Below are 16,282 nucleotides of genomic sequence, written 5' to 3'. Positions count from 1 at the left end.
GACAAACCCACAGCAAGCATCACCCTCAATGGTGAAAAATTGAAAGCATTTCCCTGAAATCAGGAACAAGACAAGGGTGCCCACTCTCACCACTACTATTCAACATAGTGTTGGAAGTTTTGGCCACAGCAATCAGAGCAGAAAAAGAAGTAAAAGGAATCCAGATAGGAAAAGAAGAAGTGAAACTCTCACTGTTTGCAGATGACATGATCCTTTACATAGAAAACCCTAAAGACTCTACCAGAAAATTACTAGAGCTAATCAATGAATATAGTAAAGTTGCAGGATATAAAATTAACACACAGGAATCCCTTGCATTCCTATATACTAACAATGAAAAAACAGAAAGAGAAATTAAGGAAACAATACCATTCACCATTGCAACAAAAAGAATAAAATACTTAGGAGTATATCTACCTAAAGAAACAAAGAACCTATACATAGAAAACTATAAAACACTGATGAAAGAAATCAAAGAGGACACAAACAGATGGAGAAACATACCGTGTTCATGGATTGGAAGAATCAATATTGTCAAAATGGCTATTCTACCCAAAGCAGTCTATAGATTCAATGCAATACCTATTCAAGCTACCAATGTATTTTTCCAGAACTAGAACAAATAATTTCACAATTGATGGAAATACAAAAAACCTCGAATAGCCAAAGTTTAATAATTTGAGAAAGAAGAATGGAACTGGAGGTATTCAACCTGCCTGACTTCAGACTCTACTTACAAAGCCACAGTCATCAAGACAGAGGTACTCGGCCACAAAGACAGAAATATAGATCAATTGAAGAGAATAGAAAGCCCAGAGATAAATCCACGAACCTATGGACACCTTATCTTTGACAAAGGAGGCAAGACTACACAATGGAAAAAAGACAACCTCTTTAACAAGTGGTGCTGGGAAAACTGGTCAACCACTTGTAAAAGAATGAAACTAGAACACTTTCTAACACCATACACAAAAATAAACTCAAAATGGATTAAAGATCTAAATGTAAGACCAGAAACTATAAAACTCCTAGAGGAGGACATAGGCAAAACACTCTCCAACATAAATCACAGCAGGATCCTCTATGACCCACCTCCCAGAATATTGGAAATAAAAGCAAAAATACACAAATGGGACCTAATTAAATTTAAAAGCTTTTGCACAACAAAGGATACTATAAGTAAGGTGAAAAGACAGCTGTCAGATTGGAAGAATATAATAGCAAATGAAGCAACAGACAAAGGATTAATCTCAAAAATATACAAGCAACTCCTGCACCTCAATTCCAGAAAAATAAATGACCCAATCAAAAAATGGGCCAAAGAACTAAACAGACATTTCTCCAAAGAAGACATACAGATGGCTAACAAACACATGAGAAGATGCTCAACATCACTCATTATTAGAGAAATGCAAATCAAAACCACAATGAGGTACCATTACACGCCAGTCAGGATGGCTGCTATCCAAAAGTCTACAAGCAATAAATGCTGGAGAGGGTGTGGAGAAGAGGGAACACTCTTACCCTGTTGGTGGGAATGCAAACTAGTACAGCCACTATGGAGAACAGTGTGGAGATTTCTTAAAAAACTGGAAATAGAACTGCCATATGACCTAGCAATCCCACTTCTGGGCATACACACTGAGGAAACCAGATCTGAAAGAGACACGTGCACCCCAATGTTCATCGCAGCAGGACATGTTTATAATAGCCAGGACATGGAAGCAACCTAGATGCCCATCAACAGACGAATGGATAAGGAAGCTGTGGTACATATACACCATGGAATATTACTCAGCCATTAAAAAGAATTCATTTGAATCAATTCTAATAAGATGGATGAAACTGGAGCCCATTATACAGAGTGAAGTAAGCCAGAAAGATAAAGACCAATACAGTATACTAACGCATATATATGGAATTTAGAAAGATGGTAACAATAACCCTATATGCAAAACAGAAAAAGAGACACAGATGTACAGAACAGACTTTTGGACTCTGTGGGAGAAGGCGAGGATGGGATGTTTCGAGAGAACAGCATGTATATTATCTATAGTGAAACAGATCACCAGCCCAGGTTGGATGCATGAAACAAGTGCTCGGGCCTGGTGCACTGGGAAGACCCAGAGGAATCGGGTGGAGAGGGAGGTGGGAGGGGGGACCAGGATGGGGAATACGTGTAACTCCATGGCTGATTCATGTCAATGTATGACAAAACCCACTGCAATGCTGTGAAGTAATTAGCCTCCAACTAATAAAAATAAATGAAAAAAAAAAAATGTCTGTAAGATTGTTGATGTATAAAATGTCAACTATAATGGAAACAAAATAAGTCATGGGACTAAGTATTATTTGAAAATTAATAACAAAGGAGTAGCATAACATGGAACATATTCTGTTCTTTTAAAAATAATAAGCCTTCTCTGAAAACTATAGCTCTCTCTCTGATACCACAGTATCACAGCAGTTCAAAAGACCACTCTTCCTGGGTATATTACCAACATGACTTTCTCCTGCTTGAGTCTGTTCAGGATTTTGGCAGTGACTTTCCATGGCACTGGGCAAATAGGAGTAGTAAGAAGCACTCTGCACCAAACAGAATATCTGGATAACTTACAGATTTCTCTCCTTCTTCTAGAAATAATCTCTTATGTCCACAAAAAAAATGTCAAAGAATACATTTTCATGTGTAAAAAGTGAAAGTGTTGTCACTCAGTCGTGTCTGACTCTTTGCAACCCCATGGACTGTCGTCTGCCAGGCTCCTCTGGCTATGGGATTTTCCTGGCAAGAATACTGGAGTGGTTGCCATTCCCTTCTCCAGAGGATCTTCCCAACCCAGGGATCAAAGTCGGGTCTCTTGTATTGCAGGCAGATTCTTTACCATCTGGGCCACCAGGGAAGCCCACTTTTCATATGCCCTACACCCTAAAAAACTGTTCAAATACCTTAAAGGATCTCCTCATTGCCACAAACCACACTGATAAGACTAGCATGGAAATCATTTCCTTGATTTGTTTTTCCCAAGAAAATACTTTCTAAACACTATGTAATACCACAATGACAAGAAAACTACCATGAAAAACTCTTAATTGTGCATTCCTGATTGCATTTGTCTCTTAATATAAGGTAGTCTCTTAGCAGAATTATGTTAGCTACTATAATTAGCTAAATAATTCAAAGAAGATATAAATCAAGAAATCTGTTTTCAAATAAAGGAAAAGAAAGTCACCAAACAAAAAAAACTATGGCAGTACCACATCTGATGAAAACAGAATAAAAACAATATCCAGAAATTCTTAAGAATGGTTAGGATGACATCATATCTTAGAATAATATTAGAGATTTATAACTAGTCAAATCTAATTGTGCATATTTCCTACGTTCAACAGTTAAAAGCTTTTATTAACATTTTAAGAATCTCGACATAGTGAAATATTGAATCCTTCCAGGAAAAACTGTTAAAACACAAGCCAGAAATGCAATGTATTATTTTTAAGATGGAAAACATTAATGTATTTCCAAGGAGAACTTTTAAATATAAAGGAATGCAAAAATATTAAGGGTCTTTTAAAGGGCAGAGAAAATGTCCCTTCCAAGGCAGTAATATCATTTGTTAGATGTTACATTAATAGCTAAAATAGGTATTTTATATGCATAGATATTTTGGTGGGAATGGGGTTACATTACTTATTTTGTATTTGACTCTGAATCAAGTTTTACAGCCCAAAAGAGGACTGTTAAATGTCGTTTTCTAAAATCCCAACTCCAGGAGAAGGGACACATGTATATGTATGGCTGAGTACTTTTGCTGTCCACCTGAAACTATCACAACATTATTAAACGGCTATATGCCAATATAAAATTAAAAATTTCAAAATTAAAAAAAAAAAACCAACTCCATCCATAAAGGAAAAGTGGGATCAGAATACATGATTATACATTTTCAATACCAGTTAAAAAGCAATTTAACACGTGTGCTTTAATATAAGAATTCAAAAAATATTCAATCTCACAAAACTGAAAGGCTGGATTTTTACACTAAATAGTCCCATTAGAGTCATAGGAAATAGAAAGGTATTCCCATTCCTTTCAATCTCAATTATCCAAGAAAAAGATATTAAAGGGAAAAATATGTCTATCTTAAAAGAAATGACATTATAAGAATCTAAAGAAGAAAAATCTGAACCTTTTAAGATCTGACCATGTTAAATGTAAATCAATGGGTATGCTCACTATCATATTCTAAATACTGCTCCGAAGAACTTGGGTCACACAGATATTTCAAGTTTATGCTAAGACACACTAAAAGTAGAGATGATTTTAAAGTAATTTTCCTGTTAAGCTTCTTACCAGTAAGACTGCGGTGATTTTTAAAAATAAAGCCATCAAGTGATCAAGTAACAGAGTATTTGATATGACTGCATACTGACAGAAGGCAAGTTCTTATATATGAACTCTTATAAAATTTGTAAAATATTGTTAACAGTAAGAATAACTGATCCTAAGTATGATTTTTAAATATTTGCTTAACTAAGCAACGTATGCTCTACATGGACTTTGCCAGCTAATACAGCACAGTGTACTGTAGATCATATTGCTTAGAAATGTATTATTAACTGAAACCTCATTAGTTGAAGTGTATCATCTAATTTTTACTCTGAAGTTCCTGTGAAATATGCAATGTGTTACTAAAAATATCTCCTTAAAAAAATTTCCTAATACGGCTTAAATATACAATGGAATACTTAAACACAGAAATAAGCAGATACATTAAGTTAAATATGCGTATTTGGCGGTTTTTCACTGTGCGAGCACAACAGTACCATCATGTATACCCCTCTGAAAATTTTTCTAAGAGAATAATCAAACAATCCCCAATCTCTTTAAGTTACATGGCATTCCTGACGATTATAATCTCAGAAATATCTTTGGGTTTCCTGCCTGTTAGACTAGTTTTGAGTTCACCATGACTGCCACCTCATTTCTGCTAAGGCAACTATGCTATATTTCAATGAGAAATAAAATCATAAAATTTTAAAATAAACCATTGAAAAGAATATTAACATCTGAAAGAGATGAATGAATTGATCTTTTAAATCAACTATGGAATGATATTTTCAAAGAAAATGTAAGGAAAGTTTCTTTTACTTTTCTGCATTCAAAAGTGTTCATATGTAGGCTTTCCTACTACAGGGGTGAACTTGAAAACCATACAGCTCTAATTCAACTGATATTACGTTTTAGAATTATGTTCTAATACCAAAGTTAAACTCAATTTTCACCCCCATGAAAACAGTTTTGCTTAGTGTAGAAACTGGTATTTCATCTACTATTCAGAACTTCTTAACATAGGTTTGGCAACCTGAAAAACAAGCACTTGAGTATAACTGGTCCTTACTGTCATTCAATACAGCAGCTGTGTGCTGGCCTAAATCCTGCCTTCCTTTTTTAAAATATCATTTGAGAAATATAAACATAAAAAACAAACAAGCGACCCCTCCTTCCCTGCAAAGAAGTCCAGGCTATCTTTACGTAACTATGGAATTATGTAAGCTGCTTTCTGTATCTGTACTGCTTTACTTGGAATTTTAACTTTGTGACATTAATGTTAGAGAAGTTTTATTATCACAGCTCTGGAAGAACAGACTAGACCTAGTTCCCCACTGCATACAAACTGAACCCTCAGGGCTCCGTATCTAAGAATCAGCATTTATTTCTCCCACTTCCATCCCTTCTCCAGCAGAACCCATGCCTCTGGCTGGGAAAGACTGTGGCAACATGAAGCTAGTTTCTATCCACTATTTACCTTTGCAGCTGCTCCATGAAGCAGAAAACATCCTTCTTATCATCATCTGTATTTTTTTTAATATTTATTTTTGTGTATTTGGCTGCACTGGGTCTTAGTTGTATCATGTGGGATCTTGAGTTGTAGACTGCGAACTGTTAGTTTCGCCATGTGGGATCTAGTTCCCTGACCAGGGATCGAAACTGGGCCCTTGCATTGGGAGCACAGAGTCTTAGCCACTGGACAACCAGGGAAGTACCCATTACCCAGATTTACTCTGCCTATCTGACAAGTGTCAGATAAGTTGTTTTGCTTTTTTTTCCCAGAGACTAGCTGCCTTTAAGTTAAAAAAGCATTTTGTAGACATGCATAATGAAAGACCTTCATTTACAGGGGGAAAAAAAAAACCTTTAAAAAGTACACATGTAAATTGTTCATTCACATCAAGTAAGTACATTTTATCAAGACACTTGGTTTGCAGAAAAGCACAATATGTCTAATAGCCAACCTAACTTCTGAAAAAGAAAAAACAAATTTTAAGTAAAAGATTATAGTAACAAGAGAGGGTTTCTCCCCAAATAAATCATTCTCATTTCAAAGGTTTTAAACTGGAATATCTGCTTTTCAACAAGGAAATATTAAATAACTTCAATTACTGAGGGGTGAATTGAATGGTGGCAACAAAGATATGTCCACATTGTGATCCCTGAAACCTATAAATATCACCTTATATGACAAAAGATGTGATTAAATTAAGGACCTTGACAGTAGTAACTTCTAGATTTTGAGGTGAGTCCGAAATGCCATCATACATATCACTGTAAGAGAGGTAGAGGGAGTTTTGAGAGACAAGCACGTGGAGGATACGATGATATGAACATGGAGCAGAGAGATGCATCCACAAGCCAAGGAATGCCAACAGCCACCAGAAGCTGGAAGAGGCAAGGAAAGTTTCTCCCTTAGGGGCTCTGGACGGAGCATGGTCCTGCCTACGCCCTGATTTCAAACATGTGACTTCCGGAATTCAATTGTGAGAGAATAAATCTCTGCTGTTTTACCACCAATGGTTAACAACAGCAGTCACAGGACACTAGTACACTGAAAAAAAGTGTGTATTAAATGAGAAGTCCTTAAATGACACAAACTTAGTAAAAGGGTAACCCTATATTATAAATAAAATAAATCGCTGAGACCCAGGATACAGTGATATGGTAAGTCTGATTTTTACAGCTGAAACTTTGAAGCAAATTACCCTACAAAATTTTACATGCAACACTAACAGATCCTGGTTGATACAGGGGACTTGGAAGCAGAAGTTTTACCTGATCTCTAAATATTCAGCTATAATAATACAGCGCAGTAAGCAAGAGACAGAAAAATAATTTTCCAAATCAAACTAAACCGTGACAGAAATTAAAAACAATTAAAATATCTGCAAAATACACACCGATAAAAGTGGCTTCTGAAACTATACATTGTTAAGTTTAAAGGATCCCACTATATGATCTCCTTGAATGAGCAGAACCACCTAGACACTGACAAAAGGGAAAAGAGTGACATCTGGGGAATTATAAATTATACAGGCCATAAAACTTGGAAGAGGTCATTTGACAAAAAGAAAACAATAAATCTTTACTATATGACAGCCATTTGGTCACTCTGAGACTTAAATAGCCTATCTTCAATATCATTACCTTTAAAACTGGGATGGTGTCTACCTCTCTCTCACAGGGTATTGTGAGGATGGAATGAGGTTACACACAGTGATGGTCCATGGTTTGGGTCACAGCTCGGCTCCACAAATCAGCTGACAGGGAGCTAACTACACTTGCTTTCTGAATAAAAAATTGGGGGGAACAGATACTGGATCAAAAAAATTGGAAAACACTCTAAAAATGTTTGGAGCCTCTTCTACATTTTGTTGCTATGTGGGCGTCTTAGCACTTACCACGTCACTAGCGCTGGAGAACTCATTATTAACCAGACTTTCAAGAGCCATCCACCGAACCGGCCTGTTTTCATTGTCTCCCAAACAATGATAGTCCATGGGGAACAAATCTCTAGAGAGGGCATTGTCTGTGATCTTAACTTGAAGTGTGTCATCAATGCTGAAAAGTAAAGACATGAACATCAAATACGATCAGCATATTGAAAAAATAAGGAGCACAGTCACTCTTAAATACAACACAATTCCCACTGTGACTCCTCGAAAGAATCCCAAATCCAGGGAGCACTAAACATCAAACCACAGTGACAAGTCATGGCACCTACACGCAGTTCCTAGCAGCCAGGTCTTTGTGGATGACTTCCCTTCTGGCCAGATAGCTCATTCCACAGGCAATCTGAATAGCCATGTGGACCAGGTCTTGTTGAGAAATTGCCTGAGGTAACAGAAAAGGACAATGCTTGTGGTTAGCACAAAAACACTGATGGTCGTTGTTTATTTTATCCCACGTCTTACTCCATCCCCAAATACTTTCTTTATACCTGCACACTGAGCTTTAAAAAGCTACTTACTTCTTGACTAAGAATATGTTCCCATAGCTTCTTATATCTACTATAGTCCTTATCATTGTTGACCATTTAGTTTACTATCTCTCATCTGTTAGGTATATCACCCCAACATCTAGAATATACAATAGTGCCTCAATAAACATCTGATCAATGAATGCTGAATTCTCCAGGTAATATTTCTAATGTTTATAATTCAATAACTCGTTATTTTATAGGAGGTTATCCCCTAGGGACCATTTTCAAACTAATGCAAGTTTACAGCTAACTCTGATGTGCTCTCTCAAGCCAGTGTGCCCATATTGTAGGTTAAGGAATGAAATTTTTCCCCAGATGATGCTGATGGGCACAGCCTCCAACAACTTGTTGGAAATCCTGGTTATCAAATTATTCCCCACAATGTATACCTCCGGCTATCACCAGTTTGGGGGGGGGGGGGGGGGGGAGTACGACCTCTGTAAGGTCTATTTTCATTTCTAGAAGGAAGATCTAGTACAAGTACCTTCAAAGAATTACCAGGAAAATGACTGAAATGGTGCTACAGAGGGTCTGAGGTGGTTATGAATAACACACAATAGTTACACAGGGAAAACCTTCAACACCAGCCTCAAGACAGGAATCACAAACCATCTTCCTCTAAATCAACAGGTTAGCAACACCTTCTGGTTCAGTGTGAGTTTCTTTTTGCAGACTTCTAAACAGTTTGTATTCAAGAATGTTAACATTTACTTTCAAAGATATTATTTAGAAGCTACTGGCAAATAATTGGTATTTGGGCAAATTTTTCTCACCTGCGGATTATTGGCCTCTACTAATTTGCACTGTCGTAAAAACAATTTAAGATTCCCCCAATTCATGTAAGGCAATATCACCATGGGCTTTTCTCCTTCTTCTATACACACATTGGTAATAGGAAGAAGATTTCTATAAAATAATAAGAAATCAGGAGAAGACAAGTGAAATCTGAAACTTCAGGGGGCTGTTTTTAATTAAAAGTAGTAAAATAAAGATAACCTAAAAGAAAACAAGAAAATCTCAAACTTATTTAAAAACATATAACCATTTAAAATGTAAAATTATAAAGCTCTTTTAGAATAGACTTTAATGCTTCCCATGTATCCACTTTCTTGATAGGGAAAAAACTCAAAAGCTGTTTCCTGTGGACTAGATTCTTCTAAGATACTACTCTAGCCACACTAAATCGTTACTCTAAAGGGTAATCAGAGAGACCAAAAAAATTACTTGATCATGAGCATATGATAATAGCTTACTTGGTTCATTATCAACACTTAAAAAAAAAAAAAGGCCCCAATGCAGTCTACAGAAAAGAATATGATAATCAAGAGCCTGAAACTATCTCACAAAGCCAAAGAATTCTTAGCAGTTCACATGAGATTACTAAATCCTAAATTTACCATTTACTGTCTGTGTGACCATCTTTCTTGGCCTTAGTTTCCACACCTCTAACATAGGGGCACCCCCAACCATACAAAGTTGCTGTGATATGCAAAAAGCCAAGCATGTAATTAAAAAAAAAAACCTGTTCCTTTTAAAATCTCCAGGGCAGACATAAATACATACATCCTATGCCTAGTGACATCTCTTCCATTGATACCTGGAAATAATTTTCCCAAAGTTATATTTTTACATAATTATTAATACCTCATTTCCCCCAATAAGCTGAAAATTCCTAGATGGCAAAAACCAAAGTGAACTTTTTAAAATACCCAATACTTTGTATTCTGTGTCACAGAAATAAGCATTTAATAAATATCTGAAAAATAATACCAAATGACAACCTTAAAAAAACTTCTCCTCCTTAACTTAGAAAATTGTCTCTAAGCATATTAATAAGGAAACATTATTTAACATAAAGCTATATGAACAAGGATAGTTAATGCAGGATTATTAGTAAAAAGTTGCAAACAACATGATTGTCCAAAAGTAAGAAAGTACAGCCAAATAATAGGCTAGTATACAAAACAAATAGTCACAAAGAGATGCTATGAGAATGGGAGTAAAAGCTTCCTTTACAGGAAAGCAAGATACAAAACTCACATGTTTGCAGGATAATTACAAATATAGTAGATAAATAATAAAACTCTGCACAGAAATGTGGCAAGAGTTGTTGTCTGAGTTGTGAGACTTTAGATCATTCCTACCTTGCTTTTCTGTATTTCCTAAATTGTTTCAATTGAGTATATATCTATTAAAACCACAGTCACACAATTTTGGCCCAACAGTGCACAAGTGAAAGCTATGGGCCCGCCTTCTGCTGTGAGGAGCTACTAAGAGGGAAAGCACTGACCCTGAGGAGCCAGGAAAATGAAGACTAGATCTGTAAACATGTATGTGGTAACCTCTCTGTATGGCTTCTGCTTGTATTACAGCCTGGGAGTGGCAACGATGATTAGTTCCACTTCACAGGGGAGGTAATCCATGCAGAGGTAAGTGATAAGGTTATCTGCCAAGAACAACAGCAAGCACATGAAGGAAAAATTCAAGTCTTCATCTGATTCTAAAACTCTGTTTTTCCTGGATCATTGGATATTTCCTACCAGGGGAGCAAGACAGAGCTTCTTTTCACACCACGTCCCACACATCCTAAAATGACTGCCGCAGGAGGGTTGGAGGGAGGTGATCAAAAGGTACAGACTTCTCATTATAAGTACTAGGGAGGTAATATACAACCTGATGACTACAGCTAAAACTGCTGTAGAATGTACAGGGAAGTGGTTAAGAGAGTAAATCCTAAGAGCTTTCATCACAAGGAGGAAACTTTTTCTTTATTCTTTCTTTCCCTTTTACTATATCTATATAAGAAGATAATGTTAGCTGAACCTACTGCAGTAATCATTTCGCAATATATATAAATCAAACCATCATGCTGTATGTTTTAAACTTATACAGTGATATGTCAATTATTTCTCAATAAAAGTGGAAAAAATGATGAACAGGTGTGCACTCAGGTCTAAGTGAACCTACTATGACTTCAGAGATATGTGGAGAGCTGTCCAATCTCTTTAACTTTCAAAATTATTTTTCTACTCCTTTCCTCATGACTGAAATTCACTGAGCAGAGTTAAAGGAATCTGACTCAAGCACAGCAAGTTTGCTGGATGAGGTCAAAGCATTTATTCTTTATTTAAAAGCCCTCCAGGAGAAATAACAAGCTGCACAAAAATGTTTCCGAGAACAGATGGCTGCTCTTCATTTTGCCCAGTTTATAAAGGGAAGGATGATAAAGAGGAAGGTCTGGGATGTATAAAAAGAGTGGATGGGAGCAGAAGCAGGTGTATAAAGGAAAGGTATAAAGGAAAGATGGGTTCCAGGGGGAGTTGAGACAAGAACTAGTACAATTCTCCATCTTGCCGAGTGGGCCTGCAGAGTGAGAGCCGTGAGGCATTCAGCAAAGTGCCTACCATCAGGCACTCTTGGGCCAATGGAGAGTCAAACCACAAGAAAAACAGCGCAAGTACTTTTTATAAAGCAGTCCTAATGGAATTTAAGTAAACTGATAGCTATCTTTTATTTATACAGCTATTTTAACTTATAATAAAAATTATTCTCAAAAATTCCACTGGAAAAAGGAGTGAAAAGAATTTCAAAATGCTTTAAAATATTTCAGTACTTTACAACTCTTAATCATAGAAGGTAAAAAATGAAGTAAACATGATGAATTACATAACAAACCTAGTTTTTTAAAAAAGGTAAAATAAGAAACCAGGTGTCATTTGTTGCTGAGCATATTGAGTTTGCTTGATAAATTCTATAATCTGATTACTGAAGATCACTATTCATTTTTAACCCTCATGCCTCGCAGTGTTCCAAGTGTAAAATGGGCACTTAATAAAGGAGAACAAAACAATGAATAAACAAATGCATACATACAGCCATGAGCAGTCTAGACAGTTCAGTTCAGTCACTCAGTTGTGTCCGACTCTTTGCAACCCTATGGACCGCAGCACACCAAGATTCCCTGTCCATCACCAACTCCCAGAGCTTGCTCAAACTCATGTCAATCAAGTCGGTGATGCCATCCAACCATCTCATCCTCTGTCGTCCCCTTCTCCTCCTGCCTTCAATCTTTCCCAGCATCAGTGTCTTTTCAAATGAGTCAGTTCTTCACATCAGGTGGCCAAAGTATTGGAGCTTCAGCCTCAGCATCAGTCCTTCCAATGAATATTCAGTGCTGATTTCCTTTAGGATAAACTGATTTGATCTCCTTGCAGTCCAAGTGACTCTCAGGAGTCTTCTACAATACCATAGTTCAAAAGCAACAATCCTTCAGTGCTCAGCTTTCTTTATAGTCCAACTCTCACATCCATACATGACTGTTGGAAAAACCATAGCTTTTCTAGACAGACCTTTGACAGCAAGGTAATGTCTCTGCTTTTTAATATGCTGTCTAGGTTGGTCATAGCTTTTCTCCCAAGGCGCAAGTCTTTTAATTTCATGGCTGCAGTCACCACCTGCAGTGATTTTGAGTCCAAGAAAATAAAGTCTGTCACTGTTTCCATTGTTTCTCCACCTATTTGCCATGGAGTGATGGGACCAGATGCCATGATCTTAGTTTTTTGAATTTTGAGTTTCAAGCCAGCTTTTTCACTCTTCTCTTTCATTTTCATCAAGAGGCTCTTCATTTCTTCACTTTCTGCCATAAGGGTGGTGCCATCTGCATATCTGAGGTTACTGATATTTCTCCCAGCAATCTTGATTCCAGTTTGTGCTTTATCCAGCCTGGTATTTCACTTGATGTACTCTATACATATGTTAAATAAGCAGGGTGACAATACACAGCCTTGATGTACTCCTCTCCCCATTTGGAACCAATCTGTTTTTCCATGCCCACTTCTAACTGTTGCTTCTTGACCTGCATATGGATTTCTCACGAGGTAGGTCAGATGGTCTGGTATTCCCATCTCTTGAAGAATTTTCCCAAGTTTGCTGTGATCTACACAGTCAAAAGCTTTGGTGTAATCAATGAAACAGATGTTTTTCTGGAACTCTCTTGTTTTTTCGATGATCCAGTGGATCTTGGCAATTTGATCTCTGGTTCCTCTGCCTTTTCTAAATCCAGCCTGAACATCTGGAAGTTCACGGTTCATGTACTGTTGAAGCCTGACTTGGAGAATTTTGAGCATCACTTTGCTAGCGTGTGAGATGAGTGCAATCGTGCAGTAGTTTGAACATTCTTTGGCATTGTCCTTCTTTGTGATGGGAATGAAAACTGACCTTTTCCAGTTCTGTGGCCACTGCTGAGTTTTCTCAGCATTCTCAGCATTTGACTTCACATTCTAAGATGTCTGGCTCTAAGTGAGTGATCACACCATCATGGTTATCTAGGTCATGAAGATCTTTTTTGTATAGTTCTGTGTATTCTTGCCACCTCTTCTTAATATCTTCTGCTTCTGTTAGGTCCATGACATTTCTGTCCTTTACTGTACCCATCTTTGCATGAAATATTCCTTTGGTATCTCTAATTTTCTTACAGTCTAGGCATTAGGGGTCAAAAAAAAATGTATTGTAGACCCTAGTCCCCTTATAAATGAAATAAATTCCTACAATGGGTAGAAAGAACCATATATGTTCTACATATTAACTATGTAATGCAAACTATCAATGAGTTTAGGCTGCAGGCTAATTTAAAACCTAGGAGTCCTGGTATCACTTTATGACTGGAAAGAACAAGTAATCAGGATCAAACCATAACCTATCTTTAGAAGACTTCCCCTAATCACTGAGCATGCAGTAACAAATAACCCTAATTCAGTAAGTCACCCCATTCCACCACCTTAGGGTATCTTGGGGATACTAATTCATCTTAGTTGGATGCTGGAATATCCTGTAGCTTAAAATGCCTGAGAAAATGCTACAAATGCTTGCTCTGAACATTTTTCAGCCAAAGCACCTTTGGGCTACCATGGATATAAAACTGCTTCGTGAGAAAATTCTGGCTTTGTCTATTTTTATCCCTGCCACCCACTTTTGTGCTGATGTGGTACAGATCTTTCATCAGGGTAAGAATACTAGCTAAGCACCTAAGTGTTAGGTTAATATTATATACCAGTATTTAACATTTTGGTTCTTCCCCCGAGCGTCAGCATGATAAATCAAGTACTCGCAACACTGTCGGCAGTAACATTTCCCAGTTCATCATTACCTAGTTCTTATCTTGTTACTCAGAGGAAATAAAATGTAGCTTTTTTCAGAAAATATAATCTAAGGAATGAGTTATCTATCCATTCCTCTTCAAATGAGTTCTATTCTTGGACTAAATCAGTGAATCAGGCCAACAGAAGGTAATATCCTTAAAAGTACAGGACTTTAATCCTTCAAAAGGACATTTTTAGCCCCTCATTACTGTGTGGTCAATTTTTTCAAAATTCTCTGGCTGCTTTATTTTCAATGTCCATTAACTTAATCAATGTCCCAAATATATGATAAACCTAATGAGACATCTGTCTCAGGGTATGAAGCCAGGAAATCTTTTCTCCAGGAAACACGTACATTTCTTTCTCTTCTAATACTGAGATTTAACAAATGTTAATACTTCCTTCAGCCTTGCTTGCCCAGAAGCTAAGAGTTGCTTTATCTCCTTATTGTTGGTTTTTCCAGCATCAAAATGCCATAAAACTCAGTTTTGTTTTCATTACCATTTTTTTTAATCTTACTATAGCTGCCTTTTTTAGGTCCTCAAATTCTTTTGAATATGAACTGAAGTATAAATAAAATTCAAAAATAAAACTGCATAGTCATTTTTTGGCAGAATAAGTAACTGCAGAAAGTACACAGAAATTACAATGTATAATGCCTTTTGCACACATTACTTTTTTTTTTCCTAGAAGTCTATAAATATCTTCCAATAAGGATGGTCACCCTCTCATTTTTCAAACATACGTGACCAAATTTCAAGTAGGCACACAAATTAAACTGACTCTGTACAGTGCTTTAAAACAACAACAAACACCTTGCCCAGACACTGATACCACTACATAATGTGATACTATAATTATGCCCTTTTTGGCTCAGAAGTTAAAATATCTTGTTATAGCTCTGGAAAAGGACTGCTATCAAGCTTTTAAAAAAATTTCTTCATCTAATAGAACTATATGTATCTTTAAAAAAAGTCATACTGAAAACTAATGATAAGAGACTGGTAAAATAAAATTTGATGCATCCATTAAATGAACTACAAGTAGTCTTTTTAAATATGGATATGAATCTATAGTTACATGAAAAGTTCGATACATCTTTTTGCTATATCAAGAAGGATGCTAACCTTACTAAAGATAATAGTGTTATGATTTTGTAGGAAAATATTCTCAACATTTTGGGAAAATGCATGTTGGAAATGCATTGAAAGTGCTGAGATATCCAATTTAGTTTAAAATATTTCCACAATCACAAATACCTATCCATCTATATCTATCTAAATAGATGAATGATACATACACATGCACAGCACAAATGGCAAAATGTAAACTATCAATGAATTTAGGCTGCAGGCTTATTGGTGTTTATATTCTGGTCTTTGGTACTCTACATTGGAGGTCCCCAATCTGTTTGGCACCAAGGACTAGATTTGTGGAAGACAATTTATTCACAGATGAGGCGGGGGTGGGGGGTTCAGGTGGTAAACTGAGCAATGAGGAGCGGGAGATGAAGCTTTGCTGGATCACCTGCCATTCACTTCCTGCAGTGCAGCCCAGTTCCTAACAGGCCTGGGGACCCCCTGCTCTATATGCGCAAAATTTCCTAACAAATATTTTTTTAGCATATGTATATCATTATCCTACTTTTTAAAGGGAAATATACACATAAATATAAGCCCTTTCCTAAAAGCTCAGCTATAATTATCTAGATGTGGGCTTACATACTCTTTACATTGTATTATGTTTTTAAATTTTGTGCAATAAGCATACATTTCATTTTTATATTTAGGAAAAAAATTAAGCTATTCCAAAAAGGCTTTCAATTAAGAA

The 16,282-nt window shown here is 36.5% G+C and overlaps 1 protein-coding gene across 2 annotated transcripts in view; it reads right to left on the bottom strand.

The window, feature by feature from the left end:
• The window catches only part of RYK (receptor like tyrosine kinase), a 118,305-nt gene that overhangs the window by 36,279 nt on the left and 65,744 nt on the right, over positions 1 to 16,282 (bottom strand). For both annotated transcript variants that reach the window (XM_043474369.1, XM_043474368.1), the window contains exons 11-13: positions 9,089 to 9,221; positions 8,058 to 8,167; positions 7,735 to 7,894 (exon numbers count right to left, since the gene is read on the bottom strand). In XM_043474369.1, coding sequence (XP_043330304.1) covers positions 7,735 to 7,894; positions 8,058 to 8,167; positions 9,089 to 9,221 — 403 coding nt within the window. The remainder of the gene's footprint in view (positions 1 to 7,734; positions 7,895 to 8,057; positions 8,168 to 9,088; positions 9,222 to 16,282) is intronic.

Source organism: Cervus canadensis, chromosome 7 (genome assembly GCF_019320065.1).
Source record: "Cervus canadensis isolate Bull #8, Minnesota chromosome 7, ASM1932006v1, whole genome shotgun sequence".
NCBI classification, from domain to species: Eukaryota; Metazoa; Chordata; class Mammalia; order Artiodactyla; family Cervidae; genus Cervus; species Cervus canadensis.
Note: the sequence above shows the minus strand (reverse complement) of the source record. Positions and strands in the feature narration are given on the sequence as shown.